Consider the following 19,995-nt stretch of genomic DNA (forward strand, 5'->3'; position numbering starts at 1 on the left):
TTGGTGGTATCATCGATGGCTCGTTAGGTGACGTAGCCAGGCGAGATGGCAATAGAGTCCAATCGCTTGGAGCGCCAGACGTTGGGCCAGACGCGACTGACGACACCAGCTAGCGACGCCCCTGAGAGTAACAACACACCGGTTTCTTTATACCTCGGCTGTGCCCGCGCCACTAGCTGTCTATGTCTATAATTATGGTGTATAACTTTTTTTACAGGTCGAATAGAAAACGTAAAAGAAGCGCTGAAGCGAGTTTTGCTGTTACTGCTGGCTTCAGGTAGTTCAAAGATAGGTTCTTTGTTCATCGAATATTACGAATGTAACTTAATTAAAACGCTGGATCGTTTCTTTCTTTTGTGCGAATTTTAGGACGACAAAACATTACGTTTTAGGAAAATTTACTTTGTTGTAGGTATTCTACATTAGCAATGCCATATAGGTAGTTTTATTCCACCATTCGTTGATACTTTGTGTGTAGAGTTACAAGGTTACTATTTTTTGGTAAATTATAATGTTATCAGATAAACTGATTTATGGTCGTGACTTTTTCGACGTTCTTATGCGACTACAACGGATCCGCTGGTGATATTGCAATGGTTAGTTTATGGGACAACTATTTTATTTTATGTGGCAAAGACATGCATTCTTATTTGGACATTTAGCAATGGCAGCTTGTCCGTCTAAACTATGATCTTTGCCAAAAAAAAAGGATAGCATACTAATGTTTAAGCACGAGTTTTTATAACGAAAAGGCCATGGACAGTTAAGATTACATGAATGATGCATAAAAGGCAAACTTACAACAACTTCTGAAGTAGTTTTAGCGTGCTAGGTGTCTCCGTGGTCCAGTAGTTGAGAGTTAGGCTCACGATGGGGGGGTCCCGGGTTCGAATCCCGGGGGAAAGCACCAAAATCATTTTTTGATAACTAGTTTGAATAGGACATTACTGGGTGATCATCCAATTGTACAAAAGTCTAGTGGTCCATGTTCATTACCTAAGTAAGTATGTAGTCGTCACACGAGGCATGTCAGGGGCCTACAGCGGCTCAATAGTAATCTTCATACCAGGGTTGATGAGGTTGGTCATTGATCCCACAATCAACACGAGAGAAAAAGTACAGAAGTATGCTAATTGCGCATATTACCTATACACCATCACTGGTTCATCATATCTTTCTAAAGTATTAGGGTTCGATTAGTCTGCAAGTTTCCCTTTTAACATTCTCGGCTTAACCCAATAGGAATTACACGTATAAACCATAACGTATTCTAGACAAAGCGATGATAATATTTAGTGAGTTTCAAATTGAACCAAGTCAGGGTCAAGTTGTGAAATATTGCGCAATATGGCAACGCAAAATTTCGCAATGCAAAATGCGGAGTCGCCTCATGTTTATGGTGTGCAAATAATGTAATTCTCGGATCGGATCCCGCTGCTAAAACAAGGACGATAAAGAACACCGTATCTGTCATGTCTGTATGTGTGATGTCGTCAAATAAGTCAAAACAATTACATATTTCCAATGTAGAATCATCAGACATATTGAAAATCAAACTTCATTTCATATAACATTAAACGCTTCGGAACGTGTTATGGCTGAAAAGAAGCGGCGCAAGAAACCCCTAATGCGTGGGCGGATCCAGAGGGTCATGGGGACCATGATTTCCCCGGGCGACAGGTTGGGTCATGAGTGGCCACTGCAATTTTATCTAATTCTCTACGGAGATAGGTTATCTGCGACCTGGTGAACCCCCCCTAAAATAAAAGCTGGATCCGCTGCTGCCCTCATGGTAGAAGATTCTGTCCAAAACCTGCCACATTATAGAAAAAAAGAAGGGAATGCTTTTGCTTGCCAGTGGAGATATTAGGCAAGATGAATTAAGATGATCTTACAACGGCAGTGCCAAGAGTGTCTGCGAGTTATCTTGTCGACTTTTGGCTTTTCCCACCTAGACATAGGGGTTTGAGGGCGTATAATCTCTAAACAAAATCCGCACCCAAAAATTAGTAATCAGTCTTATGTATCGTGTGTGTATAAACCCTTCTTCTTCTTCTATCGTGTGGGTTGTGAGGTAGATTACCAACCCCATCAACCCTGGTGTCAGGGTTATTATTGACCCGCCAAAGGCCCCTGATATGGCTCATGTAACGACTACTTACTTACATCGGTAAATAGTAGCAGGGACCAACGGCTTAAAGTGCCTTCCGACGGATCATCTTACTTTCGGACAATCAGGTGATCAGCCTGTAATGTCCAACCAAACTAGGGATCACAAAGTGATTTTTGTGATATGTCCCCACCGGGATTTGAACCCGGAACCTCCGGATCGTGAGCCCAACGCTCAAACAACTGGACCACGGAGGCCGGAAATGTATAAACCCTAATAGCAATCTAAATAGGTCGAGAGAGAAGTTCGATTTTATGAGTAAGTTGGTAGAATTCGGGCTTATACCCACAATGATGCAATAACATTGATTGTCTGTCATGCCAACAGAGCAGGTGGTCTGTTTCGTAACTTCTGATCATGATTTTACTAAGGCCCTACCTTGAAGATTACTCGAGTCGCTTTATCTACCTAAGAGTGCACAATGAACAGACTAATTTCCAACTAGTAAATCAATTACTTTTTACTAAACGTCAAAACACGAAATTACTATGGAATTTATGTGAAAAACCAATTTGTGACAAAACAAAAACGTGATTGATACGTTTTTCTCGATTCATGAATAATTTAAATAGAAAAAAATAAAATGATTTTCGTCGGTTTTAGATCTGTCACTTTGTAATCAGAATTTCATAATTTATCTTTGACATAGTATACCCAATTACACGCTTTCTTTTTACGCTAGCTGGAGGAAGTTCTAAAGGGAGAATTGGGAGACTGAGGGAAACCTTTGCCCAGGACACTTGACATTCGGGACGTGAGGAAGGGGTCTCCCGGGAGGCGAATAAGACTTTTTTAGGGTTCCGTAGCCAAATGGCAAAAACGGAACCCTTATGGATTCGTCATGTCTGTCTCTCCGTCCATCCGTCTGTATGTCACAGCCACTTTTTTATATAAAGATTGGTCCATTATTTGACCTCAACTCTAAATAACATCGCACTTAGCGAGATGGTGGAGGAACTTGTCCTTATGTTAGTGTTGAAATTACCTATTTAGAGATGTATTTACTTAAACCCACAATCCATAATGCGGGGGGCAGAGCCAAAAGTGGTCAGAAGACAACTTGCAGCCACTTCAGATACCAAGTTTAAAGCTTTTGATGAAACAGGTGATGAGCCCATTGCCCATTTAATGACTAAGTATATAGTCTTAAGGCCTAATGTCTTTTTAACATCCAAACCCGTTGAAATTTGGACCGCAAGAGGATTGTACACATATTTTATCAATTTCGTTCCCATTTTTCAGTTGAATGTCTTGATGTCATGTGTTTTACCTATTTGCATGCTATTGTCAATACCTGATTAGGAGAGACTCGTTTTATTATGTCCAGCAGTTCGTAATGTAATCTTTTCAACACAGACACCACACATTGACGTTATTGTACACGTGCATCTGTGTGTGTGTGACGTCTGACGACATACGATTCAAGTCTAAATTGTGTTCGAGGGGGGTGAGGTAAGCGTAGCTCAGCCGCTGGTGGGGAGCGGAGAGTTGCCGTTCTATACGTAGTATTATCCCTTATTCTATGGTCTTAGTCCCTTGTTCAAAATGATCAAATTGTTACGCCGTGTTGCTCAGCTTGTTGGAAAGGAAATTTTACATGTTTCCTAGCCTTATGGTCTGGAAGAAATCGCTTTAAGCGATTTGCCATGTACTTAAAAGAGTATTTTGTAAATATTTCCTTTTATTTTGGTGCAATAAAGTATATTTGTATTTGTAGGTACGCCAAGTGTCCTATGTTATACACCAGTTTGCTCCTAGTTATTTATCTTCAACAATTAGAGGCGCTCTACGAGTTCGGTACGTATAATATAGTTGGGTTTGGGTCTCCTCACTGACCTTATACAATAGTTATGACATTGTCAATGCATCGTTTGCGCACAAGCCACGTTGCTATAAAACATGCATTTTTTTTTCTTACGTATCATAGGACACTGGAGATGGATTCAGTTATGGTCATTTTAGTAGACTCACTTAAGTGACCATAGAAAAGGAAGCAGTATTTTTAATTAGTACAATATTTTTATACGTTTTTTATTCTCCGGGTGTAGTCTTTTTCGTGTAGTATTTGATTAAAAAAAATTAGACAATTACAGGTATCGAAATACGGCAAAAGGTGGCGGTGACGGCTACACAGCCGTTAGCCATCTTAACTTAGGTGTTTGTAAAGAAAAAATCAACTGCAAAAATCTGAAATGATGAATTCTCTTTTTCAAAGTAAAGGAAAGGAATTCCCCCTTGTTCCCATATATTGCCAACTATCACATATTATTGTGTTATCTGTCCATAACTTCCGTTAACAATGTCGCCAAACCACTAAGGCAAGTCCTTCGAATCATCTAGTCAATAGTCAATACAATTCCATGGCTATCACATTCTGGACATCTGCTTGAAGCAGCTGTTATTCAAATGGACACAAGAGCAGGATACACAACGTAATTGTGCTGTACTATTAACATATGAATTGCACATCGTAACATGCAAATCTGTCAGAATGAGGCCACACTGTCAAATTAAAAAGTCGGTTGTCGACTGAGCCCATAGCAGACGCTAGAAATATATACTTTTTTAGTATTATACATGTACATGCTGTATAGGGCATGCTTCAATTCTTCCAAATTGTTTTAAAGAATGGCCAGGTCAAGAGTAGTCTAAACCGGCGAGCATGCATGAAGTATTTGATGTGAAGGAAGCGAATGTGTCAGAATTGTAGTTAGTGTAATTCCGTGGTGTCTGCCTACCCCAGTGGGAAATAGGCGTGATTTCATGTACGTACGCAAATTCTTCTTTAAACCTTCATCATTATGAGAAACATTTCAAAATTATTATTTGCAGTGACTTATTTTAAAACCACATTGATAATTTGGTCAGACCTAACAATACTATGGTAACAGAACATAAAATCGCACCTGTAAGTCCAAAGTATAGTACATACACCCACACCACGCCAGCTACGTTTAAGTTCCATGTAACATGGGGTTAAGCCTATTGCCATATTGAGTCTATTATATATTGTTGAATTATGGAATCATTTACTATATTAGCAAGTCAATACCCAAAGGATTTGATATGTACCTTGGATACAAAGATTCAGTACGATTTACTCTGAACCGGCGTGCGTGTATGAAACGATTGATGGATGTGGAGGAAGCAAGAGAAGTGTGTCAAGATGGAAGCAAATGGAATTCCATAGTCTCTGCTTACCCTGGTGGGAAATAGGCGTGAGTTTATGTATGTATGTTGGACACAAAGAAGACAAATGGATCGTTTCTTTGTTCTTTCTAATGTACAAAGAAGTCTAGTGTGAAGGAAGAAGACATTAATCAATGTGATGTATTATTCTTTGAGCATGCAATCTGGACCCTTAAAACCGCGCGCGAATAGAGTCGTCAGAAATCAGAGAATTGCTTCATATAATTCTTTGTATTTTCTATAATAAAGTGTTTTTATCGTAGTTAATTAAAAAGTGTTTTTTTTAAAAAAAGACTGATACTAGCCGCTCCTAACAAAATTGGTAAGTTTATACTTTATCTCTTTTCCCGGTCTGCTGGAAGAGATTTCTACTCGAAATAAGCTGAACCGTTTGTCTGTCTTGTGTAAGTCTAATTGTTTTATATCCTGTTCTGTGTACAATAAACTGTTAAATAAAATAGAATGGTATGAAAAGATTATGGTCTGGAGTAAAAAGATGGATCAGGTATCCAGAATAAGTCTATCTACAGTCTATCATTCTAGGAATGTCATAAAAAGTGACTACAGAATTGAGTCCAGACCAGATGGTGTTGTGACAGAAAATAATAAATTAAATCTCGTGTTAAAGACACCATAAGCAAGAAAATTTATTTTTAATATTTGCATGTTATAATTTAAATACATATAAATTTAGACCAAATGTTAAATGCTGGCCAACTGCAAATTGTACCATTTTTATTGCGAATAAATAAATTACGAAAACACATTATAAGATTAACGATAATCCTGACACCAGGGTTGATGAGGTCGGTCAATAACCTCACAACCCACACTAAAGAAAACAAATGATTATTTCATTGATAAAAGTGCCTAGTGTTAAATATGTTCCTCCTGTTACACAATGACCTTTTCTAATGTATCTTACATTCTCCTCAGCCATAATAAGTATTGCAAAATGACTTTCAACAAGTTCGATAACTATATTGATTTTTTTTTATATTTTGTCATCTCCAGACCTTACAGTATCTTGGGACTTCAGCATATTGTTCTTTGACAACTTATTAGTATGTTTTGCACTCAGGAGATAGCAATACAACCTTTCACTATAATGATATTCGCTCAAGAATCTATCTTATCATATATTTGCTGAAGCTTGCTTATTTAATAATGGTTGATACTTCTTTTGCACTACATTGTATATAAAAGGTGAACAGCCTGGTTAAATAGACTAAACAGTAACACTCATATAAATATCTAGATTTAGACAATGAAAATTTAGGTTTATAAAGTAGTTGGAACAAAGAGTATTTTGTTAACACTTGTTAGGCTGTGGCAGTCACTTCATATTTTTGTATGAAATGTTTTTTATCACATTGTAGTATGTGGCGAAATTGAAAATAGAAGGTCTATTTTATATATTTTTTTGGCTTTCTCTCCAGGGTAAGGTTGCAAAGAAGATTTATTAACATGTACACAGAGGTATCAAAGCAGCTGATTTTGACAGTGATATGATTACATCACAAGATGTGAACAGGTCACTGTTGATGCTCAAATAGATGGGTGTTAGTCAGTCATGCATTCTGATATCAATCAAGCTATGAGGAAGCAAGCAATTGAAGGTATCATCACCTGAATTATACAACACAGATCTAAAGCACTAGCAAAATTGAATTGTACTTATGCTTATTGGAATCTCAGATGAGTTCCCAGTTCTTTGTTCTCCAGATGTGCCACTTCTGTTTTCACAGCTTTCACAAACTGACACAAAGGCTCTGACCTTGTTAGTGGGTTTCACGATTGTTTGGGGGCGCAGCCGGTTATGAGGTCACCATATGTGATCCAGTTCTTTGTTTCGCGGCGCCAGGCCCTGCATAGCAACACAGTCTCACCGCCGCCAACAGCGACGCTGCGCCGACCAGCGCCCGCCGACCACCACGGACCGCTCACCGCTCCCAGGGAACAAAGGATCACCACACAAAGAGGTCACTAAATCAGATCACACTCCGCGAAAGCACTGCACACGAATGCACCGACTGCAGTATACAACTGCAGCTGTAACCGGGCCGTCAAACGTAACTGGATTAAGGCGGCCGTCGGGTCGGTGCGGCCGTGGTAGCTGCTGCGGGCGGCGCCGAGTGCTGCACGCGGCTGCAGCAGCTGGCGGTGGCGCCGTCGGCCGACGAGAGGTCGCAGACAAAAAAATCGATAGGTCGTCAACCTCGCCGGCCGTCGGCGGCGCCGGCCCGGGCCGCGCGCCCGCCTCACCCGCCGGCCCAGGGCCCGCTCCGGCTGCAGCGCACCACTTCCAAGACCCGAATTCGCCATTTTGAAACGGGAACAATGAGATATTTACTTTTGAACGTTAGAACGGACGACGGATTCGGTTCGCGACGGTGAACGGAAGCGACGCGCGACCCGGAGCTTCCTGGACGATACACGGCTCTAAATAAATACGTACTCTGACTAGAAATTCCCTCGTCACCGCTGCCGATATCCGACATCTCAATCCACACCGAATTCTACAGGCAGTCCGCCGATCTTTTCGGAGTCTCTCGGACAACTCGGCTTGTCTATGGTTTTGAAGCCATCAAACTGAAGTTTTTTATGATCACAATTTTATACATCGCTGACAAATATGAAAAAAATCACAAAAAATATCAACTCATCATATATTTAAGAATAAATATTGAAGAAATCTTAAAATATAGAAAACAAAAAACTATTTATTGCTGAGTTTATCACAGGTAGCTTGTATTTACATGTATTTAATAAAATTATGAGATGCGTTTTTAAATTGTAATGTTGGTACGATAAAAGACCTAATTGAACATGACGTTTATATACTATGGTTGTGACATCCTTTGTCAGCACTGGTACTATGTTTATAAACTCACTTCACTTCACGCGAATTTGTTCTCATCTCTTTCATATTCTGTAGTGAAGAGTGAGAAAGAAAATGCATTTACTTTGCATTCAGCCATTCACTACATTGGCGATTATCATGTGAGTTGTGTCATAAATGTAAAAATGCAAGTAAAAATGGTAAACGGTAAAACACATTGATTAATCCTTTCTGCCTTGACTTATGAATCATAAAGGGAGGTCCAGATTAAATTATTGTGCCTTAGATATTTTTACTTGTAGTTTACAAACGGCAAACAAAAGAATCATAGACAAATTGTTTTATTTTTATGCAGCTGTTTTGATTTCATCGAGAGAAATTAAAATATTCAGCCTATCATAAAACAATCTCGTTTTTATATTTTTCCTGTCGTTTAGTATTGTGTAATAATAATACTCACTTAAAATATAATCAGGTTATAACTTAAATCAACGGCAGATCTTCGAATATAATATTTCCTTGAAGGAGATTTTTGTTAACAAGTGCATACTACCGACATCTATTGATTAGTAACGTAATACAAAGTTACAAACTGATTTCCCGCCATAATTCTAATTGTTTTATTTGAAATTATATCTCCCCCAGTATCATTTCATCTCATCCTGTGATTTATTGTATTGGAGTAAGTACACACTTGTATTATAACATTGTATGTTTTCCCGCGGTGTCCAAAAGGTCTTAAGAAGCTAAACGCGAGCTTGCTGTGATAAGTCCTGACGTGATGAATTAAGTACACGATTGATTGGATTCATAAATAAAATATTACTAAGAGTAAAAAAGTGAAAGGTAAGCTGCAAAGCCGTAAGCATTTCTATATGGACAATAATTCATTTGAGTCATGTGTTCCTACTGCTAAGGGAAGGCCTCACTTTTTCTTTCAACATTGTCGGATTATTTGAAGCACAGGGGGGTTAAAGAAGCCAGATCGACACAATTCATCTAAAAAAGCATATTGCAATTTGACATTTGCGCATAATAAAAGTGTGCAATGCAAACAATTCAAATTGACAAATTGCAATATTACTTTTTTTAGATGAATTGCTTTTTTGTGGCCTTTTACACCCCCAGGACTCACTTGACACAGTTCCCATATAACATGTATAAAAAGTAGTAGGAAACAATAAAACAACAATAAATTAATATTACAAATGACTATAATTTTGTCACAATTTTTTCCATACAATGTTAATAACTTTTTACCTTACTGCTATTTATAATACATTACTTATCCATTATTAATGTATTTTATTATTTAAAATTCTTCCTGTTTAATTTCTAATTACATTCCACGGAGTCAGTTTCAGATGAGATATTATCATTATTATTATTTATTTAAATAAAAAACTCACAGGACCATACAAAGTTTTTAAAAGAAATTTCGAAAACTTCGAGTACTTTATTATGATACACTAAAATGTAATTCGATTAGATCTTAGATACTAAAAATATTTCTTGCTTAGTTCGCTAAGAAGTATCGTTAAAAACTGTACAAACATTATATGAACTGAGCGGTGCGGCGCGGCGCAGGCGCGGGGCAATAATTGACCTCGGGGGTGCGCACCTCCAGGTCGCGCCTGGGGCAGCCGCGGCCGCCCGCCCCCCGGCCGCCCGCCCATGGAGCCCAGAGTCAAGGCCCGGCCGCCTCTCCCATATTCACACCGACGACCGGGCACAACTACATAACTGTTTAACAAGCGAATATAAGTAAATTATAATTAAGTATCAATAAAATTGAGCTAGAATCGAAGTCCGTTCGTCGGATGCGATCTGTAACTGTCAAATTCGATCGAACTACGTGTTAGAGGCGAACCTAAGTTATTGCTTGTTGGTACTATGTTATTGCTTCGCTCCCGCGTACAGTTTTGGCACGACAATACTGCGTCGGTGGCCCGCGCGCCCTGGCGAGCTAGCTAGGTAACGTTGTGCAAATAATTGTAATGACTATGAGACGCCGCACGGGTGGCTCGAGCCGCGGGCACGTCGGGCTCTACTCACAACCACCGAGCGGGCGCGCGACTCTATGACGTCACGACACCACGCACAAGGAGATATGTAATCAACTATGTTAAGCGATAGTGCCTGCCGCCCGTCCCGGAATCACTTACGTATATCAACCGACGGTTGCCTCACGTGAACGGAAAGGAAATATGTATAACAATTGTACTAAGATTTAATTATTAGAGATAAATTTTAAAATTTCATAATATTGCCACGAGTTAGAATCGAATTTTACAAAAATATACATACTGTACAAATAGTTGAGCGACGCGATGCGTACACTGCTCGACCCCGCGGGGTGCTCCGAGGGGCCGAACCCAAATTAGACTCGAATTTGAACTGACCCAAACCCGAAATAGTGCCGGACCCAAACTGGACCGAATCCGAAATAACCCAGTTGGTCTTATTTTGAGTTCGATCTCATCGGGGTTCGGCTGGAGAGCCCGGATTAGTCCTCTAGCCCGCACCCGGGCCCCGGCCGGGGCCCCCGCCCGCGGACACAGGCACACAGGTACGCATGCGTACACACTAACACTAACTCGTTGATAGACACTTACTACTAGTCCAGCCGCTGAGGCCGACGCGCGCTTCACGGCACACCCTTCACACTCGACGACAAACGAGCCTTATTCGAGGAGGAAACATCAACCAAACATACAACTAACTATCACAAAGCTATTCGAGTTTGATGCCACGCTGTACGACACAATATGTTACGAATGAAAAACAACATAAAGAAGGTAAGTAGTCCATATAAATTTCAGCTGTGGTAGAGAAAACAAAATATAAAAACATGTTCGAGAAACTCTTTATAAAAACTGCGGTTACTTCTTCACTGACTGACTGTCATACCAATATAAGAGTGAAAATCACTAATGTCAGTAATCTTGTTCGTCTCAACCACATACAATTTCATGATTACAATTCATTATTTCTTACATAAACATGACATAGTTAACATTCTTCACAAATGTTCACGGTAGTATTATGTTTAATTCGAGATTATTAATACATTTTCAGATTACTTTCTTTTATATAGGGTTCTTTATAGTTTAAGATTTACGCGCGAATCTTTTTTTAAGTACAGAATTTCGATGTCACAAATATAATGAGGATAAAAACTGCCTATTTCTCCCACTAGGCGTCGCCACTGTTGAATGTTCTTATATTTTGACAGTTCCTAGATACACTCCACGTTGCTCGATTGTATAGCAATTTATCACGAATTTTAGCTGGGCAGTATGGAGAACTGTCAAATTTAGGAACACTCAACAGTGCTGCCGCCTACATTTGAGCTTCTAGATTTTATCCTCATTAATCGAATCGTCTATGAGGCCCTTATTTGTAGGCAACATTTTTGAAAAAAAAACGTACGCTATATAATTTATGTAGACACTTTCAAAAATGGAACAGGCAAAACATAGCTCGAATTAAAAACAAGACTTTATACAGAACATACGTCATCCGTGTCACAGCGTGGCTTCGTGCCGCGACCGCAGCGCCACCTGTGTACGCGGGCGGCGGTGCGGCCGCGACCAGCTGGAGGGATGCTGCTTTTGAAACCATTTATCTTAGAAAGCTTTTCACCACCTGAAACGTTGGTCAAACAGAAAGCTCGGTGAGGTGTGGGTAGTTCATCTTGCTATGGATTTACCTGTGACTACCCCAATTGGGGTATAGTCGTGAGCTTAAGAGAAACTAATGCGATGACTATAATTTAGCCAAATATAAGTAATAAACATCTACATGACTAGAAGTAGACATATTTTTAAAATCATAACAAAATTGAGATACGACATTTGACTCGATTCTTAAGCCTAATATTATGACAATTCAAAGAGATTAAAAATTTGAAAATACACTATGTCTCTAGTTTTTTCTTTTTAGTTGCTGGCCAAATAATAAACGGCATTCAAGGCAAATTATTAATGCAATAATTCTTATAAAAAGCCTCCCTGCCTCTTTTAGTTTCCTTGTTTTATTTATGCCTTTCCCGGTTCCGGAAACAAATAAATAGTGAGTCATTATGGTCCTGTGGTACACTATAGCTTGCTTCTCAAATGGGGAGCGCCGGTTCGAACCCCGGCACCGACTTGCACCAATGAGTTATCAATCTATCTTAAGTGCAGGTTTCACTATTTTCTTTTATTTTGGTTCAGTAAAGTATATTTGAATTTGACCATTACAAACGGCAATACGGCTCACCACCTATCACGTTGGTCTAACAGAAAGCTCGGTGAGGTGTGGGTACTTAGTTCATCTTGCGATGGATGTACCTCTGACTACCCCAATTGGGATATAGTCGTGAGCTTATCTTAAATAAATGGTTTCAAAAGCAGCACGGGTATCTAGCACCGGACTATGGTTGTAGGCCTTGCATTCGATGCGCGCTGCCGCGGCGGCCGCTCGACCTGGTATACATCATAATACTGCGCCATCTAGCGGCTAATACCGTAACCTACTTCACTGGCCATCCGCGATCACAGCACTCCCATGGTGTCTAGTTCGGTAACGCCTCGTTTGAAGCAGGGCTGCATTAGATATAACTTGATTAGAATGACAGCAAGGCCGGAATATTGCAGCCTAGTGCGAAAGAGATAAGAGATAGTGCCTGTTCGCATGGACACTTTAACCTAATTTTATTTTGGTAGCTCTTAAACTAGTGGTGTCCTTCACTTACAATAGGTACAAGACAGAGATGGAGCTAGTGTTAGTCCTGTCAAATTAAATCGGCACCAACGTCTCTTTCGCACCTATCATTTTAATCAAGCAACATTTAATGAGGCAGGGAAAAGTTCCACTATAGCGGAGTGGAGTCGTAAGGAATCCACCAATAACAGCGAGGGAGACAGCGAAACAGCGACTCTCTCACCTGATCGCTTTCTGCACGCCTCCGCTCCGTTAACGCGGAAACGCACCCTCAAGGTAGTAAAATCGAATTGAGAACCTCCTGTTTTTGAAGTCGGTTAAAAATTACAAGTCTAGTGTCATAAGAAGATGACTGGCAATTTGCTTATTTGACGATAACAGAGACACAAGTATAGATTAGCGTGGGATAGAAAAAAGTGCTTTATCTCACTCGCGCATAACCTGTATTTGTGTGTCTCTTACCACCAGATCAAAATATCAGTAATTTTCCTTTGTCACACACAGGCTTGGTGAGGTCAGTCATCGACCTTACATGATCATGTAATGTACTTCTTACCATGGTATAATAAAACAAGGTTTGCGAAAGTGACAGCCATTTTGTTAAAAGTAAATTACCCACGACTAATGTTTTTAAGTAACTTTGCAAGGGTATGTTTACTTTTAGTAAAATATATTTGGGTACTTACAGTTTTAATGTTTTTTATGCATATGTCTCGTGATAGTATAATTTAATTTTCAATAATAAAATTTACGTCCTTGAAATATTGGAGATATCAATTTAATGGTAACACTCATGTAACGCTTACGTCATCAAACGGCTAGCAATGGCGGCTTTTAATATGATTGAGCATACCTTGTTATATTATACCATACTTCTTACTAAACTGTTCAGTAAACCCAAACGTGGCTATGTCTACATCTAAATAATATTAGTTAGGTCGAGCGACCGCCCGGCGTTGGCGGTAAACGAGAAACTCATATACGCTACAAACAATTATTATTGTACAAAAAAAGCAAAAATATAGTAAATATTGTAGTAGATAATTTTAAATAAAGTATAATATCAAAAAAGCGTAATAAAGCACTCAATATGTACAAAACGCGAGTGAATGCGCCGGCGACCAGACCCGGTTGCCACGTCCCATACTGTATAATACAATCGATTTATACAGGGTGTTAGAGACATAGTAACGAATACTTTGAGAGATGAATCAAAGCACGATTCTGAGTTGTTATCAAGTGGAATTTTCCGTCGCAAAAATATGGAACTGAAAATAATAATATTTTTTTTATGATTTTTTCGAGAGGAAATTCCACTTGATATCAACTCAGAATCATGATCTGAGTCATCCCTCTCAGTATTCGTTACGGTGTCACTAACACCCTGTATTTGCCAGAAAACATTTCTCTGAGGCCATACAGTTTACGTTATTTTCCTTCAATTTGTAGGTATATACAGAAACATCTGTGCAAACTGAAGTTATGAAGAATCGACAGAGAAATTACCATTTACACGTAATATTGAACGATTATGGAATCTTCTTGAATTTTTTAATTGTCTGGAAAAAGTAAGTATTGGTTTGTTGATAGGATGAAAATATAATTGTCCAGTCTAGTGTTGCATATCTCATGTGCCTTCTTTCTTTTTTTGTATTATTTTTGATAATAAACACATTTTTAATTTGATTGGATAGGCTGCTATAGGTAGTTTAAAAAATAACCAATAGTATCGATATTTCGACAACAGTATTCCAGTGTATTATATCTCCCTGGTTGACGTTACACAGTCTATGACCAATACGAAGTATGGAAATAATGTTGAATTCATGTTTGGACCATAGACAATTGATATCACGCCGTTTCCAGGATTTATGTTCAATGAAGTCATACGTGTGTATTTCTATATAAATACCATAGAAATGTATCTTCTCGTAAAAAGTATCTCATTTGACTATTTGAATTTTGTTCTTATTCGATAGTTGCAAAACTATCTCCATCTCTTTACTGCAGTCATCATAACAGAAGGACGACAGTTTCAAAGTTGTGAAACAAAAATAAAGTGTTGTCGGCCATAACCGGCACCAATAGGTATTGAAAAAAAAATTGAAAACCTTCTTTTTTGATCCACCTTGACGTTCCACAAGAGCTTTGTAACGGTTGTTAAAATAACAGATTTCGAATATTCCGTTTTGTTACGCATGGGACGATAAACAATCGCGTGTAGTCGCGCGACATAAACCAGTGTTATCAATAAACAATATCAGTACATAACACTAACACAACAGCGCAGCGCGCGACAAGACAATAAATATAAAATAATCTAAGCAATCTTAAATACCCTGTTGATTTAAACGACCGCGTTGTCCTTCCGTGGCGAACGTCGCTGCGTCGCGGGCGAGTCGCCGCTGGGAACATGTACTATGCACTGACACAGGTGTGGCTATGTCGTACTAGACACCTGTGCCTACCCCTTCGGGGATACAGGCGCGATGCTATGCTATGTTTACTGGCACACATTCTGTCAGACACCAATGTAATTTTATATAATCTCTTATTCATCAATCTAAAACTAGCTCTATCCCTTTCTTGCATCCGTTGCAAGTGAGAGACGGCACTAGTTTTAGGGCTGTCAAAAACTAAAATAAATTTTAGTTTGTGTCTACCACTATCGTGACTATAAGGTCGCACTTTGGATATGAATTCAGAAGGCAATAAGAAAAGTTACTTCGCCTGGTGATCAAATTAATTATTAATTTATTTAAAATGCAATTTTCACTAACACATCTGGCTCGACCATTATAGACTTCGATGCGGCTCACCATCCATCTTGTTAGTCTAACAGAGAGCTCGGTGAGGTGTGGGTTCTTGCGTTGGATGTACCTCTGACTAGCCCAATTCGTAATATAGTCGTGAGCAATGTTTATACACGAGCATCAACATTGTAACATTTCAGTCCCACGTCACATTAACTTGTTTGGCATTGAGTCAAATTATAGGATTCAGTTTGTCAAATAAGTTACTGCGACAGGGTTCCACACAATACGCCAGTACATGTCCGCCCGATGCGGCGGTGCGCCCGCGAGGCAATAAAGACCATATCATAAAGCCCGCACCCGCCCTCGACCCCCCCCTCCCCCTACCATAAATTCTTTCATTATCGTAACCTATCTTTAACGTATATGTCTTTATTACGTATGTTATTTCGTTTCACTTACATTTAACACGTTTTTTTTGTGCAAAGAAATAAGTATTTTTGTACAAGAGCCACTCGGCGCACTGAAACAAATGTGTGGCCGCGACTGTCTGAATACAACAACTAGTGACAAGAGCTACAGAGCGTCGGACAACCCGACACAGCTAGCTTCATGCTAGAGCAGCGAACGCGGCTTGTAAGTGTGTCAGTCACACGCACATATGTCGACAAAACAGGGTCAAAATACATACACATACATACGCAAACTCACGCCCGTAATCCCTAATGGGGTGGGCAGAGCCACAAGTAATTAAAGACAACTTGCAGCCACTGTTGATACGATGTCGTAAGTTGGATATGATAAACCTTATGGTGTTAATTAATTAGTCCATCATGTTAGATGACACAATCCCTCAAAGAGTCAAAATAATTTCTAGAAAAACTGTGTCAATGATTCTGAACAACTTTGTCTAAGTATTCACATATGGTTATTTGTGAAATTCTATTCAACTCGTCGGTACATTGACCTTTGAAAATTATTGAGAGAGTGATAAGAAAAATAACTGTCTGTATAAAGTCGATGTTTGTGTGGTATGGATTGCGCACGTATACAAACCGCGTTAACTACAATAGTATGAAGCCAGCTCGTCGTGCTGCACCGCGCACGGACGCTTACTACAAAATGGCAATATTTAACAGAACAACCGACCCGCAGCACCCACCATTATGCATTACAAATAAACCATAACCTAAACAAGTCCCACGACCCACAAGAGACCACAACAACTCAAACAAGTATCACAAAACACGATACTTATAATATATCCGTTACAAAAGTAACACTTAATCGTATGTAAAATTAGGTACAGTTACAACTTGCAAATATAAAACTTCAAATCCGTTTCGTAAATTAATTATTGTAAATGCTCAGTTTAAATATAAGTAATTTGATTTCATTTATAAGTTATAACTTTATGTTATCGAGTTCGTTAGTACAGGCGTCGTGGGGGGCGTGTGACGATCGGTACAACAAGGTAAGAGTTAAGACAGCGCGTACTCGCGACTAATATAAAGTGTACAATTATGCTATCACTAGCGATCCGAAGCTATGTAACTGATCGGGTAACATGTAGTCAAATGCACGGTCTCCATGGCAACACACGCGGGCTGCGACCGTCGCTTCCGCTTCCGGTAATGAACACTGGTGTAACGAGCGAATATTTGTTCGATGAAACTCGCGCGGCCCATAGAGGCGGAGGCGGAGGCGGCAGCGGCGCCGCAGCCCCCCGCGGCCGGCGACCCCGCCCTCAGTGCTCAACGCTGGCCAGCTGATTTGTGCTGCGCAGGTCACCGACCCCGACAACAAAATGGCCGCCTCGCAGCAGCGATAAAAATATAAAATTAATGTATAAAAAATGCTAAAATCGAATTATAAATAGCGTCACAAAATCCATTGTTAAAATTAAAACTAAACTCTAAAAAAGTATACATTCATATCGTAGGCCGTTGTGACTTAGATAAAAACTATTTCGTCGCGGGCGGCGGGCGGGCCGCGGGGATACAACGTTTATTTTTCAAATTTGACTAGCCCACACGAATTAGTAAGTGACTAGAACGCGAAACACTTCATTGGCAAGACTTTAGAAGACGCGGCACTCCCTCGGACGATCCAGGGTGCCGCCCGCACTAGCGAGGTTCCGAACACAACATGTTTCTCTAGACATCACAGACGCTCCAATAAATTAAGTACACGCCCCGCGGCGCCGCCCGGCCGTCAACTGAACCGTGTGATGGACCGAAACTGAATACATACAATATTTACAAATAAACCCTACAAATTAAGCTCATCAGTTTGAAAAAGATTAAATTACATCACTAACGATTGCTTTACAGCCGGCGGCGCGGCCGCGGTCGCGTCACAGCACAGCCGCGTGACGTCACAGCACAACCGCGTGACGTCACAGCACAACCGCGTGACGTCACACCACAGCCGCGTGACGTCACAGCACAGCCGCGTGACGTCACACCACAGCCGCGCCCCGAGTCGGCGCTCAGTCCAATTTCGCTACTTACACTATGAAAATATCGAGTGTACTTTAAAACCAACTTAAGTAGATCACACGTATGTACTCACAATAAGGAACATAGTGCCGTGAGATTCTCATGCGCTCGTCCACTTACATTATGTACACTCCGCACTCCCGCGCCCTCGACTCGTCATGTTCCGAGTTACAACATCAATATGTTCATCTTTTTGCATAGGGCAATTGACTTAATTGAAGAAGTTTCGAGAAACTATAAGGAGCGGTTGGTATTCGCGTGAAAAAGTATGAAAATTGCAGTTTTTTTTTTCTATGTTTTGAATCTTTGATCTATTGTGTAAGTTGACAGGTACTTTGGTTGGTAGTACCAGCCTTTCCTTCCATCAACGACTGGGGGGGTTAAAAAGCCACATTAAAGCAATTCATCTTAAAAAAGCGCACTTACTTTCACATGCGCTAATGTCAAGATATTGCTTTTTAGGTGAATTTCTTTGATGCGGCATTTTTAGACCCCCCGATCGTTTTACCACTCGGCCATAAAGAAAGATCATTAAAAATCTTATTTTTTGCACAGTTGCCTTAATTGTACCCAATAACAATTTGATTTCATATCAATTTGTAATCCTTTGTCTAGTAAAACTTCAAATAATTACCCATATTGAAATAGAATCGTATGGCCGAATTGATTTTTGCCTGTCAAATAATGTTTTTGCTTTTTTTAGGCTAAATTTTTGCATATCTGACAATAGGGAAAAGTGTGTTTCTACTACCATTTTACCAAACTTTATGAATCACATTTAACCTGCTAAGGCCGAGATTTCTAGACACAATAGTTAACTAATGCGGTTTGCATTTCAAAAGGACATTCGGTCATACGACTAATGCATTGGGTAGTTTCCTAGGTCAAAGGTAAATTATGAAATTCTGATTACTAAGCAAAGACGTTAGTCATTTTGTCACGTTTTTCAATGACACAGTGCGCTTTTTCATACAAATTCCGTGGTAATTTCGTTTAGAAAAGTAACTGATTCGTCTAGTTAGAAACTAGCGTGTTCAACAGTTGTGATGGATGCGACGCCTGCCGCCGCAGGGCCAGGCGTGTGTCGTCCTTCTTCAAGCAGTCATCGGCCCTAGCCCAGGTGGTGTCGCGCGCTGAGGTCGAGCGCGGGCGCGGAACACCGCTACTAACAGAAGCCGGGGAAGCCCACCGTGGGCACCGGCGGCGCCGGCGCCGCCACGCCCGCGCCCACCTCGCCCGCCTTGTGCAGCTCCAGCAGCGGCGGCGCCGACAGGTAGTGCGCCTGCAACACGCCACATACACACCTACTTTATTGGCCACGATGGACACAACATACAGAGATACAGAAACGCACAACAGGCGGCCTTATTGCTCATACAGCAATTTCTCCCAGGCAACCTGACAACCGGACAGCGTGGAGATTCAATTTTTTCTCATATGATCATGAATGACCCACTATAAACCTCATATAACAAACAGACAACCTATCTCTGTAAAAAAGTGTTCGCGACGTACTTTGTCACAAGCGATAGTGTGTAACGATACTGTACGACCGATATTGCACTTTATTAGAACAGTCATTGTCACAGACAGTTGTCGAGAAAAATGATCTTCTAAAGAATCCATGTTCAATTCTAAAGTTATTTTTCGAACTAAACAAATTCACAATAAAATTTCAAACGGTATTTTTATCAACTTTTCAGTCCGTTTTACGTGACATTTCCCGTTAAAGAGATTCATAATATTATGCTGGTAATAGAGGAGAAATACAAGTAGTCGAAAGATCACTTTCTGCCACTTTCGATATCAAATTGTAGGAACGGCTCCTGTATC

General features: G+C 40.1%; 2 protein-coding genes across 10 annotated transcripts in view; both read right to left on the reverse strand.

Moving 5' to 3' along the window:
- LOC126377758 (transcriptional activator protein Pur-beta-B) overlaps positions 1-7,925 on the reverse strand; it is a 51,239-nt gene extending 43,314 nt beyond the window's left edge. For all 4 annotated transcript variants that reach the window (XM_050025585.1, XM_050025582.1, XM_050025584.1 and 1 more), the window contains exon 1: positions 7,818-7,925. In XM_050025585.1, the coding sequence (XP_049881542.1) occupies positions 7,818-7,860 (43 nt within the window). In that variant the 5' untranslated portion in view covers positions 7,861-7,925. The remainder of the gene's footprint in view (positions 1-7,817) is intronic.
- Positions 7,926-9,395: 1,470 nt separating this feature from the next.
- LOC126377718 (trithorax group protein osa) overlaps positions 9,396-19,995 on the reverse strand; it is a 73,900-nt gene continuing 63,300 nt past the window's right edge. For all 6 annotated transcript variants that reach the window (XM_050025499.1, XM_050025498.1, XM_050025502.1 and 3 more), the window contains one exon: positions 9,396-19,444. In XM_050025499.1, coding sequence (XP_049881456.1) covers positions 19,328-19,444 — 117 coding nt within the window. In that variant the 3' untranslated portion in view covers positions 9,396-19,327. The remainder of the gene's footprint in view (positions 19,445-19,995) is intronic.

Source organism: Pectinophora gossypiella, chromosome 24 (assembly GCF_024362695.1).
Source record: "Pectinophora gossypiella chromosome 24, ilPecGoss1.1, whole genome shotgun sequence".
Taxonomy (NCBI): Eukaryota; Metazoa; Arthropoda; class Insecta; order Lepidoptera; family Gelechiidae; genus Pectinophora; species Pectinophora gossypiella.